The sequence below is a fragment of the Fopius arisanus genome, unplaced genomic scaffold (genome assembly GCF_000806365.1).
Source record: "Fopius arisanus strain USDA-PBARC FA_bdor unplaced genomic scaffold, ASM80636v1 scaffold00001, whole genome shotgun sequence".
NCBI lineage: Eukaryota > Metazoa > Arthropoda > Insecta > Hymenoptera > Braconidae > Fopius > Fopius arisanus.
Window position 1 is genome coordinate 3348139 of NW_011887740.1, and position 13872 is coordinate 3362010.

The 13872-nt window shown below is 40.7% G+C and overlaps 2 protein-coding genes across 5 annotated transcripts; one reads left to right on the forward strand and one right to left on the reverse strand.

Annotated features, from left to right (window-relative positions):
- Nucleotides 1-33: 33 nt before the first annotated feature.
- LOC105262937 (uncharacterized) lies at nucleotides 34-4001 on the reverse strand. Of its 2 annotated transcripts, none has more exons than XM_011298854.1 (5): nucleotides 3155-4001; nucleotides 2749-3010; nucleotides 1247-1501; nucleotides 935-1167; nucleotides 34-601 (listed from the first exon to the last, which is right to left on the reverse strand). In XM_011298854.1, exons 1-5 carry the CDS (start codon nucleotides 3744-3746, stop codon nucleotides 396-398), a joined length of 1548 nt encoding a protein of 515 aa, XP_011297156.1. In that variant the 5' UTR covers nucleotides 3747-4001; the 3' UTR covers nucleotides 34-395. The 2 variants fall into 2 exon arrangements, with proteins under 2 accessions (XP_011297156.1, XP_011297149.1); XM_011298847.1 differs by having other exon boundaries at nucleotides 34-628.
- Nucleotides 4002-4228: 227 nt separating this feature from the next.
- dsd (attractin-like protein dsd) lies at nucleotides 4229-13776 on the forward strand. Of its 3 annotated transcripts, XM_011298872.1 has the most exons (7): nucleotides 4229-4651; nucleotides 5833-6180; nucleotides 6906-9268; nucleotides 9579-9960; nucleotides 10116-10350; nucleotides 10816-11073; nucleotides 11484-13776. In XM_011298872.1, the coding sequence occupies exons 1-6, from the start codon at nucleotides 4371-4373 to the stop codon at nucleotides 11059-11061; spliced, it is 3855 nt and encodes a 1284-aa protein (XP_011297174.1). In that variant the 5' UTR covers nucleotides 4229-4370; the 3' UTR covers nucleotides 11062-11073; nucleotides 11484-13776. The 3 variants fall into 3 exon arrangements, with proteins under 3 accessions (XP_011297174.1, XP_011297166.1, XP_011297182.1); XM_011298864.1 differs by having other exon boundaries at nucleotides 10816-13776; XM_011298880.1 differs by having other exon boundaries at nucleotides 10137-10350; nucleotides 10816-13776.
- Nucleotides 13777-13872: the final 96 nt, after the last annotated feature.

Genomic DNA, 13872 nt, shown 5'->3' on the forward strand with positions numbered 1-13872 from the left:
TTTGGGAAATTGTAAATATTATATTTTCCTTTGACTAATACAAAAAACATGATTCCAAGTCCGTAAAGGCTATGAGATAAACGTGATAAATACGACGTAAATTGTAAGTTACGTTGACACATGCAAGCATTTTTTTTTGTTTTTTTTTAAACTTTTTTGATCAAACGCGTATCTTAATTGCAGCATTCATTCTCAATACTTTTACGTGTTTTCTTACGGTTCTAGTAGTTAAGGCACATTGATAGCCAATGCAATCAACTGTCAAGTATGTTAATCATCGATTGTTCATTTCCATCGATCTCCACGTCCTTACCAACATCACCATTGACAATCTCCACATTCTCTAGTTTTTTTTCATCGACAATTATCACACGAATTCGATTTTTATCCCGGTGTCAGGCTGACTGTATCTGTGAGGGGGATGTCAATTCGTAAAATTGAAAGCTCAACTCTTCCCCGAAGAGATGATCGGGAGTGATGATCTCGGACTCGGACATGCTGAGACCAAGGCCTCCTGGGTTAAGGTCGGTAACGAGGTAGCTCTCACCGATCAGTCCACACTCTTCAGCTACTACTTCCTTGGCCACTGGGTTCAGAAAGTCTGCAAGAACGTTCCAACAGTCACGCTCTGTTTGGAGTCACATTTTTGGGATTAATGAGATGAATTTTCATATTTTATTATTACTCGAGCTATTTGATTTAAAAACAAATAAATTATGCACAGAAAATTCAATGACGTATCGAGAAAGAACAAGCGATTTTTACAATCTCCAAAGATAATAATAGAATAATCGAAATAATTTGTGAATGACAATTCCAAAATCCTTTCTAAAAAAAAAAAAAAAAATTCAAAAATGTGGGATCATTTCAGGTGAAACGTGGCTCGAAGCATTGAGGACTCATTTATCACTAAATAAAGTCAGTAAAAATTTACCAGTTTCCTTGTCTTCGCAATTGTGTTCAGCCTGTTGAATTTCTTGATTCGTATCCTGCGCATTATTTTGCAATGCCATTGGCATTAGGTACTGCACCTCTACCTCCCTCTTAATTCCACTGAGTATCTGTTCAGCGCAGTGCTCCAACGTAACAGAACCCACGACACTCTCCTCCGGTGACTGACAGATGCTAGCAGTTGCCGCAGCTACTTCATCTATCACTACATTTTGTCTTGGAGCGAAAAAACAATCTCAATAAACATCCCAAGTCCACGGGGACAAAGAACTCGGCTAATTATCCTTCCACATACCTCACTGCGTTATTACTTCTTCGTGGATAACTGCTCTCGGCGATGTTCTTCAGTATTTGCTTTTGCGTTGGAAGAGCACTGATCTGCTGTGCGCTCAAAGCCCTTGGCCTGCCATCGCGATTGGCTATGGCCCACAAATGCCCAGCCCCGTGAGGGGCTTTCGATCCCTTTCGGAAATGGGGATTTATCGATAAATTGTGTCTCACGGAATTTTTCCAGCGATCGTCGTTGCTCTTGTAGTACGGAAAGTGCTCTCTGTTAATAAATATTGATATTAACTCACCAAGAAGTTACTCTGGGCCAAAAAATTATTCGAAATCATTCCAGAACCAAAAGTCGTGAATTACATAAATTAAACTCAGAATAAAAGAAAGGTTCTTTAAAAACTATTAAATAAACCGGAAACTAGCGGTGACAGGCACGCGTAAGCACCACCCTGTGACAAAGTTCTGCCACGAAGACCTCTTTCTCCCCCTCACACTCATCCAAATCACCCTCGCTAATCGTGCCATCTCGCTCCGAGGGAAAAACGAGCAATAAAAATAATCAAGCCCACCCCCGTGAAAGCTAATTTACTCCACCTGCCCTCAGCCCACGTCACGGCGCGTTAACTGCCGCGCAATTTTCGTACGCCTGCTCCTGGACTGTCTAGGGTCAGAAAACAGTTTTGCCGGTGGTAAACGATACGTTTAAACGCCCCAATGACCATAAACCCCATATCAAGTGGAGTACTCCCATTCGAAACAAACACACGTGACAGAAAAAAAAGTAAATACAAAGGGGTTGAAACTGATTAACCAATGAGTTTGTACTCATGTATACTGCATAACGCCAAATAGTTGCATTTCCTGGGAATAAGTTCCGCAGCGAAAAAGTGAAGTGGGATAAGTTGGATTTTTCCATTTTCTTATCGTTTGTATCAATCGGCAATAAATCCATGTAATTCGCGTTATCTTAAATTTCATGCGCTAGGAATAAGAATTTCTTTCCGCTAGTAATAAAAAATTGTCTGAGAATTGTTTAACAATGTTTCTTGGATGAATTACAAATTCTTTGAATCTTCAACTCCCCTTTACTTTTAGTCTTTGAAAAAAGTAATATTTTCTCTGAGTGTGTTAAATCGACTCGTCAGCGTATTACGTTTACGTATTCGCCCCTGAATTTTCGAGTGGTTGAGAGATTGAGATAGCGGTTGAAAATCCGAGGATCATACGAATGAAGTAGCCTCGATCGAACCTGAAAAACCATCGACGGAGCACCACGGAAGTGGAAGCACGAATAGATGAGGGTAGGACGCGGTACCAGGTAGTACCGTGCATTTGGGGCCAGTGGTACCACTCAGTGCCAATCTCAGAACCCCTCGTCCACCCCCACCCACACACATCCACGTTAAATCTACGTTTGTCTTTTACGTGTGCAGGTGCATTAAAAAAATCGAAAAATTTACAAACATGCACATTTGCCACGATGATGGATGTTTTGGTTATTAATCATGTACTTACGATATCCACTGATATATCGCTGAGACTGTCAATTCCCCTCGTTCCTGCAGGGCGTGCTCTATGAGCTCGGTGTACGTGAACGGGGGTTTCTTTGGACCACCGTAACGAGATGTCGAGAAATTTCGATTATCGGATGCATACGAGCTTGATTGGGGCTGACGATGGCCCGACGTATTGTGCTCGCTGTAATTTCCTCGAATCTCTGTGACATACGAAGCAGTCGTATCCACTCGATTGGTCCCGGCATTTCGATTTCTCGACCCTGTAAATTAATGCTTCATCATTTTTTTATTGTGGGATAAAATTGCTCTGAGATTTCACGGAATATCTTTGAAACTAAAGGGAATAGCGCAATTTTTGTAAAAACTTTTGTAGATTAAAGAATAAATTTGAAGAATTATCTCACCTAAGTAGTTATTCCGCGGCGGTGGGACAGGGGGTTTATCCTCTGGGGCTTCAATCAGGGAATCGAGTTTGAAATCCAAAAGCCACGATAGATTTCCGTTCTCCTGATCCTCAGGCTGACTGTTTCCCATTGGTGTTTCCACAGTCGACGTCTGTTCCCCGGACGTTTGCGTCAATTGTCCCGCATCCTCGACAGTCGGTTCCCAGTAAGAAAGAATAGTCCCGTAATTTCCATCGATATTCCCCACGTCAGACATCCCCTGCACTCCGGAATTTCCATTAACCGAAGTCGACAGGTCAATCAGATCGGCACCCCCGAGACTGGACACATCCCAAGTGCCGTCCACCACAAGCACTTCGAGTCTCGCCACCGGTGCACCCTCGGAATTCTGCAGAGACTCAGCACAAAATCCTGATTGATGCACCTGTGATAGGCCCAGCTCATCCTGCTCCATGGAGTGACACTTTTTCGTTTGAAACTCCTCGCAGAAGCTGTCAATATCCAGATCGTCAAAGAGCTTCCGCTTGACCCTCACCGTATTCTCACCCTCGCGATTCGCGACTCCACTGGCCCCCGACGACGGCCCGATCATTCTGTCAGGATGACGATGTTCAAACCACTCTCTCCATCAAACTCTTAAAATTCAATTTAACGAAGCCACGGGGATGATTCAAAGTTCCGCGGGGACTTTCATTATCCGTAAAAAAAGCAAAAACCCCTGGAATTTTTGTACCCGGTTTGTAACTCAGTAGGACTGCTGAGAATTCAAACTCAAAGTTAGTAATATTATCGGACAGATTATAAATTCTCAGTTTTTTAAGAGAAGCGTTCGGAGCTTCTGTGCAACTCGGTGATGGCTCGTCGTTTGTTTCGTATTTCGACTATTCTGCGCGACTTTCAGCGCGAGCCGATCGCACCCCTCCCCCGCAAGATGGCGGCCCCGTGGCTCATCATCTGACGACCCCTAGTGGCCAAGAGGCACGCGCATAATGACATTTGAATTTGGCGGCGAGTCGACCATCACATGACTACCTGAATCCGTGGCCAATGGCCTGCCGACCCCAGTGAGAGCCCCTCATCGTCGGGACTCCACTCCGCACTCTCGACTCCGCCAGTGTAGCGAGCACTCAACAACTCGGTGAATCGGGGAAAAAAATAGAGAGTAACACTCGTGTTCCGCCATCGGCCATTGTCTCTGACATGGAAGCCCAGCAAAATGGCAGAAGTTGTGCAGATGTTTTTGTTCCTATATAAATCAAAGTATCGACGAAAAGTGCCGGATCGCGATGATAAATTAGTGTACAATGTTCCGTACGCGTTGCTATGGGCTGTGATAGTTTGGGCGGCGTTGTTGAAAGGTGCCGCAACAGCATCATCCGCCCCAGAAGCTACATGCGATCTCGACAATTGTGTCAACGGTGACTGTGTCAATGGTAGCTGTCTGTGTCACGACGGCTGGCAGGGACCAGCCTGTCAATACTGCAGCGGTAAAGTCAGGTGAATTATCCCCTTCTTACTCCCCTTTTCAACATTTCACCATTGTTTTGGCGTACGTTACCATTGGACCACCCTCCCCACCCGTACACCTGTCCAGCGTGCACGTCAGGTGGTGTCCACAATCACGGTGTACTCAAAAGAAAAATTAAAAACAGAAAAAAAGTTAAAACACCCGTTGATCGTTCACCCTATTGTTGGACTCCATGAATCAACGGGCTCATTGCTTTACCTCGTGGAGTTTATCGGCTCGTAAATAAACAGAATATCATTTGTCGTGATTAATCACTGGGAGTCGAGTTCCACCGAGTTTTCTTGCTTGCACAACGTATCGATCGTTGGATTTTTACGATTATCGACGGCATAATGTAATCGGTTGGCCTGTGAACTTCGGGACAAACTTGCGAGGTCATTGCAATAGTTTTCTTGGGGGACGTGTAACGGTAGTCTATGCGGATCTCTCAAATGGCACAGGATAACGCTGGCTCTTCTGGCTCTTGATGATCACGTTATTCTTCGTTAAAACGATGGAGTTGAGACGACACTCATTTATTTAATAACCGTAGTTTCTTGGCCACTCGGTTTTCCGCCGCCTTATGGTACTGGTGGAAAACCGTACTTTCTATTTACGTCATTTCCAGTCGCCCGTTGATATAAATATTGATGAGAGGTTGCATCTCTGTTATTTATTCTTCATGAAGATTATTCATAATGGCTTAAGCCTCACTCTCAGATATATTGAACAAATATGAAATATAGACAAAAATTTATATCATGTATTGAATAATATTTGTAATAAATTAATAAACCGATTATTTAAATTTTAACCAATTTCAATTTCCTAATTCACTTTTGTCGTTTAGAAATTGTACGAAATTTATGAATTATTATTATTATTGGAAAATTTATTATAAGATATGGAAAGAAAAAAAATAATCGCATCATCGCAAATAAAAAGAAACGTGATTGCAAAGGAGTAATAGGAATTGTGGATAATCAAGTTTGTTGATTGATGTTATTTATATCGATGGCGCATCGAGAATTGGGTGTTTGGCATTGATCGATCAACTCTCGTTCTTTATCTCCAGATCTGCCATAATTGCGATGATAATCACACGAGCAGTATTCAATGCCCCTGATTATCCGAAGTAATTAATTTTCCAATTGCATCTCTTGCTCTGCAGACTGACAGCACCATCCGGTAGCATCCACGATGGTACTGGAAATTACACGACAGACGTTAAATGTTCGTGGCTGATCGAGAGCACCCCGAATTCCTCCATACGTATGCATATCGAGGAATTTGCGACAGAATGCGGGTGGGATCATTTATATGTATACGATGGGGACAGCGTGGAGGCACCATTGTTGGGTGTATTTACGGGACTTATGCACAAGGACGGATATCACATACGGCGTGTGCCCGAGGTGATTGCACGCTCCGGCAGTGTCTTCCTACATTTTTACTCGGATGTTGCTTATAACATGAGTGGATTCAACATAACGTACAAGATAAACGCATGTCCTAGCAGGTAAACAACATGATTGCACTGGCAGAAAAGAAACTCCATATCGCAGAAACATTACCATTATCATTCTTATATATTATTTAAAAAATACTGGCAGTCGTAAAATTTTGTATCCATTGAATGATGCATAAGAGGCTTTGGCGGTAGATAAAATTCAGAATTTATGCAGAAGAAAAACTCGAGACTGTTATGGCATATGAACATTGCTAGCTCTCAAGAATATCCGACTACTCTAGCAAATCTTTCCCTTTGAAATCCCTCTTTAAATTCGTAGTTGAATCCCGGTTTCCAGAAATTTAGCGGTTATATCAAAAAATTCACTGAAATGAATTTAATCCTTCATTTCAAACCGTAAACTCTCGTAAAAAGTGAACTTTTTTTCAATAAATCCTTTTCATACAATGAGTTTTCCACTCTCAAATTTTTTTACCCATTACCCATTCGCGATTACACTTCAATCGTTATGAGTAAATTCTTCCTCTCAAAAAATAATTAATTAGCATTGAAATAATGTTCGATAATTCACATTCACAATTTATTTTAATTATTGATTTGTATGGAAAACAATAAATTTTATAATTTCGAAAAGAGGCCTCCAAAGTTGTCTACAAAGTTGTTAATTTAAAATTCAAATGATCTAATTTCCGGCCAGAATTGCCCTGAAAGTGTAAATTCTCTGCTGGTCCCCACGCAATCACTGATACATTAAAGTCGGGTATAATTTGCAGATACTCCCACATAGACTGTTCTGGTCACGGTGTATGCACCGAGGGTGCATGTACCTGTGACGCGACATGGACAGGCGAGGCGTGTGACGCATCAGTGTGCCCAAACAATTGCTCCCACCACCACGACCAGGGTATTTGCAATGGAGAGAGCCACCAGTGCGACTGTGCCCCGGGGTACAAGGGCTCAGATTGCAGCCAGCGAGTAGAGCGAGGCTACTGGGAGACTATTCCCTACAAGGACTTCTCCCCAGAGGGTTCAGCAAGCCACTGCTCAATCGTCTGGCACGACTCGCTCTACATCGTCGGTGGTGAGAGCTTCCACCGTTCGAAGATGATATACGTCTATGACTTCACTGGCAACGTCTGGGAGACACCTCACATCGAGGGATTGCGTCCACTGCCCCGTTACTCCCACTCATGCGTTCTATTCGGGGATAAGATCTACATGTACGGTGGTGTTATTGAAAATTCCACAGTGACAAATGAATTATGGGCGTTCGACATATCATCCAAAGTCTGGGAGAACGTTACTGTGCGCCACCAGTGCAACAACAGAACAATGTGTGGACCCCTCAGAGTTGCCGGCCACACAGCCAACCTGGTGCACACACACGACAAAAATGTTAAAATGGTGGTAATATTCGGTCATTCTCCTCAATATGGTTACCTGAATACCGTTCAGGAGTATTATTTTGGCACAAGGGAGTGGAGAATAGTGGATTCCACTGGATTTCCCATAAAGGGTGGCTATGGGCACAGCGCTGCCCACGATCCACTGACAAATTACATATACGTATACGGTGGCTACGTATCAGAGTCTCAGAATAATCAGGCATTAACCAATCGCATGTACTCGTATCATCCCAATACGCGTGTCTGGCGTCTTCTCACATCAGCCCCCTCGGCACGTTTCTTTCACACTGGTGTCTTCGTATCTGATGGCATTATGCTGATATTCGGTGGTAATACCCACAACGATACAATCCACTCGCACGGTGCACGTTGTTATTCAGCCGATACAATAGCTTACGATGTGACATGTGACTCGTGGCATCAATTTCCGATGCCACGTGAGATGTCCGATTTGCCAAGGTATGGTCACAGCGCAACAATATTCGGACAGTCAATGTACATATATGGGGGGTTTGATGGGCAAATGCTGTCGGATATGTTGATTTATACGCCAGGGAGTTGTGAGCATTTAACGTCACAGAGCCAGTGTTTGATAGCTAGAACTGGACTCAAGTGTGTCTGGGACAAGAGGCAGGATCGTTGTGTACAGATAACGAGGAGTTTGCGGCAGAAGTTGTGGCAGAGTGATAATATCCACGATTCTACCTATATGAAATGTGTGGATGATAGTCAACCCAGGGGAATGACTTCCCACAAGGAGCTTTGTAAATTGATAACCGATTGTGCAGCCTGTGTGCAGACGTCTTATGACTGCGTCTGGTGCAACATGAAGGGCTGCGCTCATGAGGTTTGTGGACGTACACCAAGTGCACCTCCACTCACTGGGATTACGAGTTTGGATCAGTGTGAGACTCACACTGGAATTGAGTGTGGTCAATTGCACACTTGTCATGCCTGCTCGAATAATCAGGATTGTGTGTGGTCGTGGCCCAATGGCCCTTGCAAGCAGATAACTAAGATCAGGGATATCAGTTTTGCCAATAGCACTGCTATTCAGGCCCAGAGACTGACCATGGACTCCTGTAGAAGTCCCTGTGTTAATTACAAACACTGCAGCAATTGCACAGAGAATGATTGCATATGGTGTCAGAATGAGGGAAAGTGCGTTGATAAAAATGCATATCCAGTGAGTTTTCCTTATGGTCAGTGCAGGGAATGGACGACCAATGGGGCGAAGTGCAGAGCCACTGAGACTGGCAAGGAGTGGTGCAGTTTTTATTCGTCGTGTGTTAACTGTCGGTCTGACCCTGAGTGCGGATGGTGTGATGATGGCTCAAAAACTGGCAAGGGGGTTTGTATGCCCGGGGGATCGAGAGGACCCAATTCCAGGACGGGGGGCTTTTGTCCAGTTGATCGGTGGTTCTTCACCAATTGTCCTGCCTGCCAGTGTAATGGCCATAGCACGTGCTATGGGAATAGCAGTGACTGCATCAAACCATGCGGGAATTTGACGAGGGGGGCACACTGTGATAAGTGCATTCCTGGGTACTTTGGTAGCCCTTTGAATGGGGCTACGTGCCAGCCATGCTCTTGTAATAATCAGGGGACTGAGTGCACCAGTGAAACTGGCAAGTGCTTCTGCACCACCAAGGGCATTATTGGGGATAACTGCGAACGGTGTGATGTTTCTAGTCTCTACCATGGCGATCCAACTAAGGGGTCATGCTTTTGTAAGCAACATTTTTATTGATTTTTGGAAATATTCAAGTACCTTGAACATTTTTTTATCGGTGATATAATAATGATTTCGAGATCCAAATGATGAAACGGTTAAGTGAATTCACAATGAAATGTAAAAGGTACTTGAATATTCTCAAATTAAGAAAAAGATTGTCCATGCAAGGAATGCCATTTTTACTCTGGGAAGAGGTGAATGTTGATGAAAATATTGAAAAAAAGTCTCTTAAATTTCTTTTGCATTGATAATCGTTTTAGTACGAATGAAAAATCCATCTATTCACATTCTTTTATGGTTCACAGACGATTTGGCAATCGACTACCAGTTCACATTCAACCTAAGCAAAAAAGAGGATCGCCATTACAGAGCAATAAATTTCAAGAATTCCCCATCGAAACCAGACGTCGACGCTGAATTTTCAATAATGTGCTCTGTACTGGCGAAAATGAATATAACAATAAAGAAAGCCAATAGTCCCGAGAAACCACTCCTGCTTGGTGCCAATTGTACGACGTATAAGCATCGTTTTAGTAAGGCTGACTATAATTTTGGAAGTGAGGATAACACAACATTGACAACATTCTACGTATACGTTTATGATTTTCAACCGCCTCTCTGGATACAAATATCATTCTCCCAGTACTCGAAACTCAATCTCCAGCAATTTTTCATCACATTCTCCACGTAAGTACACCGACGTTGAATAAATGGGGAAACGAAGGTGTTATTATTCGTTTATTTTTCCATCAAAGAGTCATATTTATTTTCAATTGCATGCCATACCATCTGCACCCATTTCTATTGATCTAAACCTCAGGCAGTACTAACTTGTAAACTAGAGATTACATCACAACGCACAGGTGCTTCCTTGCTCTTCTGCTGGTGGCTGCCATATTATGGAAAATAAAGCAGAAATATGACATGTATCGGAGACGTCAGAGACTCTTCGTCGAGATGCAACAGATGGCTAACCGTGCCTTCAGCCAAGTCTTGGTGGAGATTGAGAGACGTGATATTCCACCGGATATTGAGAGAAACGATGCAGAGACCAATAACGGCAGGAAGAAGAAAAAGGTCAGTCCAAATTGCAATTATTATCCTCTCACTCGTGTATCGCTCAATTTATTCGCGATAACATTGACTGACAATGATATCAATGAATTCAATACCAAGGGCACAGCGAAATCGCCACAATAAAGTGATAACGATAAAATTATATTACGAACTCGAGATAAACTTTACAAATTTGACATTGTAGATATCCACGTACCTTGATAATCTGTTCTGCCAAATCCCCCATCAAATACAATATTATAATATTATCTCGTAAATGAAGAGAGACAGATGTATTTTTGTGAATATTTTTTTATGCAGAAAGGATTAAAAAATACTAAAATATGTAGATAAACATTTCACTATCTGTCCTCACTGAGAATATATTTATCAATAATTGAGACGAAATGAAATGCACTTGCCAATTGAACAGATAAAGATTTTTTTATCCACTTATTGAATATCAATTCTGTTGATTGCCCTCAGGATGCTCCAAGTCCAATAGCCCTGGAGCCATGCAGTGGCAACAGAGCAGCTGTTTTATCGTTGCTAGTCAGACTACCAACGGGTGGTGAGCCTTACACACCAGCAGGTCAGAGCGCTGGTCTAGCAGTAGCATCTGCACTAGTCACCCTGGGTAGTCCAAGAAGGCCTTCCCAAGAACTGACAACAAAGGAGCCCAAGAAATCACGTAAATCCGCCAGTCAACATCCCGACTCAACCTGCATCTAGCAATGGATGAAGGTAATCACTTTTATCTCCACCATTTGTGCTTTCATATGTATTTCAATATGATTTTATTATTTTTTAATTATCGAGAGCAACTGACGTGACCTACTCATTCGAATCAATGCCCATTTGTTTTTTAATCGCGAATGATGTTTATTATTTCATCATTTTCTCCTTCCTTATTTTCATGCGATGAATGAAAATTATGTAATCTTGGCAATGAACTTCCGAGCTTCTTTTTTAGTGGAAAGATCAACCTATTCCACAAGTCGAATGAAATGATTTTTTTTTCAATGATCATTTTTTAATCTATGACTGAATCGATAATTTTTCAGTGTAAATCACCATATTTTTTATGCTATTCACGTGTAATTCATGGCTATAATCGATTAATTTGTCCTGCCCTTGAATATGTATGATTGCAGATTGTCATTCTGCTGCGTTAACAATTTTTCTTTTATTCTCTTTCCTCAATTTAACGATTTAACGAGTTTTGACGTGGACTGGATAAGGCTGATTATCTAGACTGCTTTGAAAATGGCCCGCCTTAAAAACAAATGGCTACTTACGGTGTAAATGCTCTCTCCCACGTACAATATTGTAAATAAGCCTACGTGTACCGTTTTTGAATGTGCTGATTTAATGCAGCAATTTGTTGAAACTCGATGGTGATAATCAAAAACAGAGAATAGAAGAAAAAATGGTTGGGAGTTGAGAATTGGGAGGAATTGTACAGTTATGAGAGGAAATAACGAATCAGAGTGATTAATTCATTTTATTTCGTGGTATGCTTGGTGGCATGTAAGTGTGAAAGTAACGAATGTATTAACCTTGATTTATTTTCAATGTTTTCGAACGCTAGAGCACGATAAATATTTCAATTCTAAACCAAGGGACTTAAATAATAGGGAGACAGTGAGGGCCTTGCATTTAATAATAAGCTTGTCTTAGTATTTCATTTTCCTTTTGCCCCTCGAACAAATATTAGGATAGAATTTTAATGCAATTGAACGCTTTATTTTCACTCAGCGTTCATTGTACGAAAGTATGTCATTTACCAAAAAAATGAGAATTAAAATTGTTTTTATTGAGTTATGTATTATTTAAATCATTTTCACAAAATTATCGTCGGATTTACTTGTTTATCAGCTCGTCTTGTCAATGACATTAACGAATTTGAATAATGATAATTACTCAATGTAGGATAAGTAAAGATGCATTTTTTTTTTCAAAAGTTTAATACTTGTACTTTTTATAACGCGATGTATTGTGCAGAGTGAGCAGATTGTAAAATAAATTATTCTTAAAATTATTGAATTCATTACAACGCTAGAGCATCATTTTTTATTCCTCATTCATTAAAATTTCCATATTCATGTCTGGCTAAAATTTTCAAATAGAACCAAAATTGTCATTAATTCATAATGGCAACTCGAATTAGTGTAAGAATAGAGCAGTAAATTATTTCAATTAGTCTTCTCTGGCAGTGTATAAAAATATATCTAAATAAAGCATCGAATTTCGTCCAGTGACTGGACACATAGTCGTCAGAATTTGGGACTTTCTTCTTTGATGCAAAGAAGAAACCCCCAATTATGTCAGAGTCCCAATGCGATACCATTAAAATAAATACAATAACAATGATGACAATGTTTTCCACGTCAATTTTATTTTTAGAAAAAAGATACTGTGTTAGCTCTGAAATTATAGAATGGTTTTCCTCGCGAATGCAATTAGTTATTTAATTGAGATAAATTTAACACGCGAGGAAAGAATGTTAAGCCGGTCTGGAGGGTAGTACCAAGAAACACAAGTAGTAAAGTAAGACAAGTTGAATTTTTCCCTTTTCTCAACTATCGAGGAATCTAATAAGACTGTTGATTTCAGAAAGAAATATCAAAAAATGTTTTTTTCGTAAACTCAATCAAAGTCAACAGTTTTCGAGATGAATCGATAATAAATGAAAGGCTAAATTCAATTCATTTCGCCTTCTTACTTCACTGCTGAATTATCAATTAGAAACGACCATCAATCACTTACGTAATTAGCAATGCCAGGTTTTGCAACCCCAATTTTAGTCGTCTCATCAAGATTGACGTACGTCACCATATTATTTGGCGCATTGAATCATTTATGCATATGCACGTACGCAGAACACATCCCTGATCATAAGATATCCAAGAAAAGAATAAAAAAAAATGCAAAAAAAATATATATTGAACATATATTTTCATTCAATTATGTATTCAGCTCGATCTAGTCTATAATGATGAACAAAATGAGTGATTGAAGTACGTATGTGAAAGAATTGGTACAGAAGTGGAAAGAGGGGCGTAGAATTAGATGAGACATGAAGGACGAATTGGCAGGAGGGGAGAAGGAAAAATGACGTATCTGGCCAGTCCCGTTGAAATCGAAGGGTGTCAATGTCATGATTTTGGGAATTAGAGTGGCTAAATACTGCGGAGCCAAATTGATTAAGGGGCGGATGTTCAATGCAGCTCAAACATTAAAAAGACTGGCGAATTGTTCCAATAAACGTTATTAAATTGACAGGAAAAGATGATTGAACTGAATAATTAAAAACTCAGCCATATTTTTGTCCCAGATTGTATAGATACTGAGTGAGTGTAAATTTCATTCGAGTATGATTCCGTGTGACTGATAAATATGTATTATAAATGCAGATATTGTTTAAATAAAAATTGATATATTAAATGTGTTAATGGTCAATTATTTGCATCCAGAGAAATTTAATATGATTGGCGTTGACTTTATCCCTTGATTGATGAAAAAATTTGATGTTGCAAAAAA

What these genes read in the sequence shown, in the direction of transcription:
- dsd (XM_011298864.1), top strand. Translation starts at nt 4,371, where the DNA reads ATGGCAGAAGTTGTGCAGATGTTTTTGTTCCTATATAAATCAAAGTAT. An exon ending in AACTAAGGGGTCATGCTTTT is followed by an intron (nt 9,269 to 9,578) that starts GTAAGCAACATT and finishes TATGGTTCACAG; the next exon opens with ACGATTTGGCAATCGACTAC. An exon ending in ACGGCAGGAAGAAGAAAAAG is followed by an intron (nt 10,351 to 10,815) that starts GTCAGTCCAAAT and finishes GATTGCCCTCAG; the next exon opens with GATGCTCCAAGTCCAATAGC.
- LOC105262937 (XM_011298847.1), bottom strand. Translation starts at nt 3,746, where the DNA reads ATGATCGGGCCGTCGTCGGGGGCCAGTGGAGTCGCGAATCGCGAGGGT. An exon ending in GCCGCGGAATAACTACTTAG is followed by an intron (nt 3,011 to 3,154) that starts GTGAGATAATTC and finishes ATTAATTTACAG; the next exon opens with GGTCGAGAAATCGAAATGCC. An exon ending in AGAAGTAATAACGCAGTGAG is followed by an intron (nt 1,168 to 1,246) that starts GTATGTGGAAGG and finishes TTTCGCTCCAAG; the next exon opens with ACAAAATGTAGTGATAGATG.